Source organism: Papilio machaon, chromosome 20, assembly GCF_912999745.1.
Source record: "Papilio machaon chromosome 20, ilPapMach1.1, whole genome shotgun sequence".
In the NCBI taxonomy this organism is placed as follows: Eukaryota; Metazoa; Arthropoda; class Insecta; order Lepidoptera; family Papilionidae; genus Papilio; species Papilio machaon.
Window position 1 is genome coordinate 1,992,406 of NC_060005.1, and position 3,120 is coordinate 1,995,525.

The 3,120-nt window shown below is 36.5% G+C and overlaps 1 protein-coding gene across 1 annotated transcript; it reads right to left on the minus strand.

Annotated features, from left to right (window-relative positions):
• Nucleotides 1–1,479: 1,479 nt before the first annotated feature.
• On the minus strand, nucleotides 1,480–3,120 carry LOC106707457 (synaptotagmin-4). The gene is made up of 5 exons (XM_045682992.1): nucleotides 3,095–3,120; nucleotides 2,791–2,977; nucleotides 2,456–2,583; nucleotides 1,963–2,155; nucleotides 1,480–1,738 (listed from the first exon to the last, which is right to left on the minus strand). The coding sequence occupies exons 1-5, from the start codon at nucleotides 3,118–3,120 to the stop codon at nucleotides 1,622–1,624; spliced, it is 651 nt and encodes a 216-aa protein (XP_045538948.1). The 3' UTR covers nucleotides 1,480–1,621.

The following is a 3,120-nucleotide window of genomic DNA, read 5'->3' on the forward strand; positions in this document are numbered from 1 at the left end:
AACGAACTAATGAAAATAATAAAACTGGCTTTAATTGGAATATTAGATTATATAATACGTTATTAAATTAATTTTATTATAATATAAGGTTATGTTTCGAAACAATTACTTAAGCTTTTATCTAACATTATATATACATACGTAAAAAAATAATTTGATATATTAGCAAAATATTTATACAATTAAAATAAAATAATATTAAAATAAGAGAAAAAGCGTGCACAGACAAAAAAATTAAAAATGAAAATAGACTTTTTAAAATTAAATTTTAATTTCTATTCATTAATAAATAATTTTAAATTAATAATTATAATGGATTTTATCGGCAAATGTGCGTTTTACGATGAAAAATGTATTCACCAATTATGTTGGTAATAAAAATAAAATTAAAAAGTAAATGAATAATGTTATCATAGATGTTGTTTTGAATATTATTAATATATTTTTTTTATGAATAACATTTCACATTTTCTTAAATTATAAACGAAATTATCTACCTAATAGATTGGAATAACAAAGTATTATCATCCCAAACATATCAAATTCCTTCCCTGTTCTTGGACTTTGGTTTAATTATATATTTTTATCCCTCAACTAAAAGAAAAGATTTTTAAATCCCCTTAAAGTGAAATAAAATATTGTTTATAAAGTCCTTTAACTGTATTTTATATTTTTGCAGAATAATTGAAAACACATATTTTAAATATAAATTAAAGAATAAATTCATGATTAAAAAAACTTGATACTGAGTACCTTTTATCTTTTGCACATAAATAAAAATTACGCCGTGATATCAACGCGTCAACGTCGCGTCTACGGCTCATGTTTATAGATAAGGTGAATAGCGTTATATGAGAAAGCGCCTAAACACTATAAAGATATTATTTTGGATCACATTTAGACAAAACAGCGATGCAAGGGATATTTTAAATTGTGTTGTTATGTTGTTAAAAAAGCAAGATATCATATACACATAGTAAATATGCATTTAGAAATACATGGGGAGTTCAGGATTGCAAAATAAAAAAACAACTTTTTCTTCAATCTATGTTATGCAATTACAGTTATGTATGCTGGATTATAAATAAGTGCAAATATTATCCTTTTGTCGAATAAAGACATGTTTTTGTTAACGACATAAAGGTAATTTTTACACTTATTTATGATCTAGGCTGCGACTGCTAACAGATATTGAAAATTGAGTTGTTTTTTTAACCAGCTAATCAAGCTTCTAGGTTTCATCAATTTAATAGTAAGCCGGTTGTAACGACATCAAGTTACGGATATATTATTTACTGTAGAACCTGGCTAAGCGAGAAACCTCTATAAGCGATAGTCATTGTCTGGTTCCGACGAACGACCTCCATAAGGGAGAAATTCGGTTTAGAGAGAAACTATAAGCGAGAAAAAAATTGAAGATTCCTTGGGCTTTCGCTTATCCAGGTACGATTGTATTGTTTTAAAAGGTTTGTTAAATAATGTTCAGCCGGAATCTGCAGTTTTGATAGCCATAACTGAATTCGTATTAAGCGGTTGCTATTGTTGGTGTAGGTAAGAAGTGACGGTGTTGAGGGGTGGGAGGGGTGTGTTTGTGGGGGAGTTTGGGGGTAAGAGTTGTGTTTTACTCCTTGAGCTTGTGCCAGTCGGCGATCTGTCGACGTGGCGCGGCCTGCACCTCGCGCCAGTGATGGCGCGCGCTGCCCGTGCCGGCCGCGCCGAGCTCCAGCCGACCTATCACCTGGACAACATCATTTTAAACGGTATAATGTGATAATGTATCGTCAGCAAACAAAAATTACATGTGCTTTAGTTTTAGAAAGGAGCAAATGCTACAGGAACACACTCAAAAATTTTTCAATTCGAATCTCTTAACACTTATTCTATCATCTTGGATGCAATGCTGGTGAAGGAATGGATGTGCAGGAGTATGCTCCTGTATCTGACACTATAGTTATTGTTTACCTCGTTCTTGGTGACGCGGTCCCAGTCGAGCACGAGCAGCTCGAGGGAGACGTGGTCGAGGGAGGCGCTGGGCGCTGCCGGCACCTCGAACACGAACGACTCGTTGAAGACGGGGTTCAGCGTGCGCTTCTTCACGTGCGTCTTCTTCTTCGCGATACGCTGCCCGTTGTACAGCAGGTACATCTTCACGTACCTGCAAATGTATAAGTAATGTGTTTGTAGTAACTATAAGTGCCTATTGCTAATAAGCGGCTAGGCAATATAACTGCAAAAAGGACATGACCATACAAAAATTGACCGTGAAGTCGTGCAGCTAGTCAAAGCTAAGTCAAAAAAGCTGACATTGATTAAAAAATTAAAAGCCGAGTCGATAAACAATTCTCGATAAATCAGGCACAATCGGTCGCCGAGACTTCCAATAGAAAAACGGAGCACAAATTGAGGACAAAACGTAGAAATTAAATAAAGTTCTTCAGAGAGCGTTGTAACTTACGGGTCGGCGAGTCCGGTGACGTCCATCTTGGGCAGATTGCGCGCCTTCAGCAGTACGACGGTGAGTCGCGCTGCGGCCGGCTGCCAGCACAGCGACACCAACACCTCGCCGCGACCCACACTGCGCATCTGATACAACACGCACAACAAATCTAAATCTCTAAATTTATTTTACGCCGCCTTTCATTCATCGACATGGTAGTAAATGTTACTTCTTTTGTCAGTCAGCTAAGTTAATGGAAATGGAATTAACCCTAGAAATAGCAGTCTATAAGAGAAGAGTTTTAATATCCCAAGTTGTTGGGCAGAGTAGTTGTGTAATATGTGGAGTGTTACCTTGAGACTACGCGGCTGTATCTCGCGGCAGAGCGCCATGGCCTCGCCGCTGTGCAGCTGCAGCCCCGACAGCGGCGACACCACCTCGCCAATTATCTCGTCGCGGGAGTATCTATAAACAATTTTCTCGTCATCAGTTACCCTATCGCGATTTTCAGCTTGTTTTATTTTAGATAATAGGTAATCACTTTAGTATACACAGAAAACCACTATAAAACGAAACTAATTCTGGTTATAGTTCACCGAATTTTTATTGGAACCATTTATTTTACCGCTCGTTTGCTTATTAACTGTGGATATATACACTGGGATACACTTGGGTAAAAACAT

What these genes read in the sequence shown, in the direction of transcription:
- LOC106707457 (XM_045682992.1), bottom strand. Translation starts at nt 3,120, where the DNA reads ATGTTTTTACCCAAGTGTATCCCAGT. An exon ending in TTACCCAAGTGTATCCCAGT is followed by an intron (nt 2,978 to 3,094) that starts GTATATATCCAC and finishes TGTATACTAAAG; the next exon opens with TGATTACCTATTATCTAAAA. An exon ending in GTCACCGGACTCGCCGACCC is followed by an intron (nt 2,156 to 2,455) that starts GTAAGTTACAAC and finishes ATACATTTGCAG; the next exon opens with GTACGTGAAGATGTACCTGC.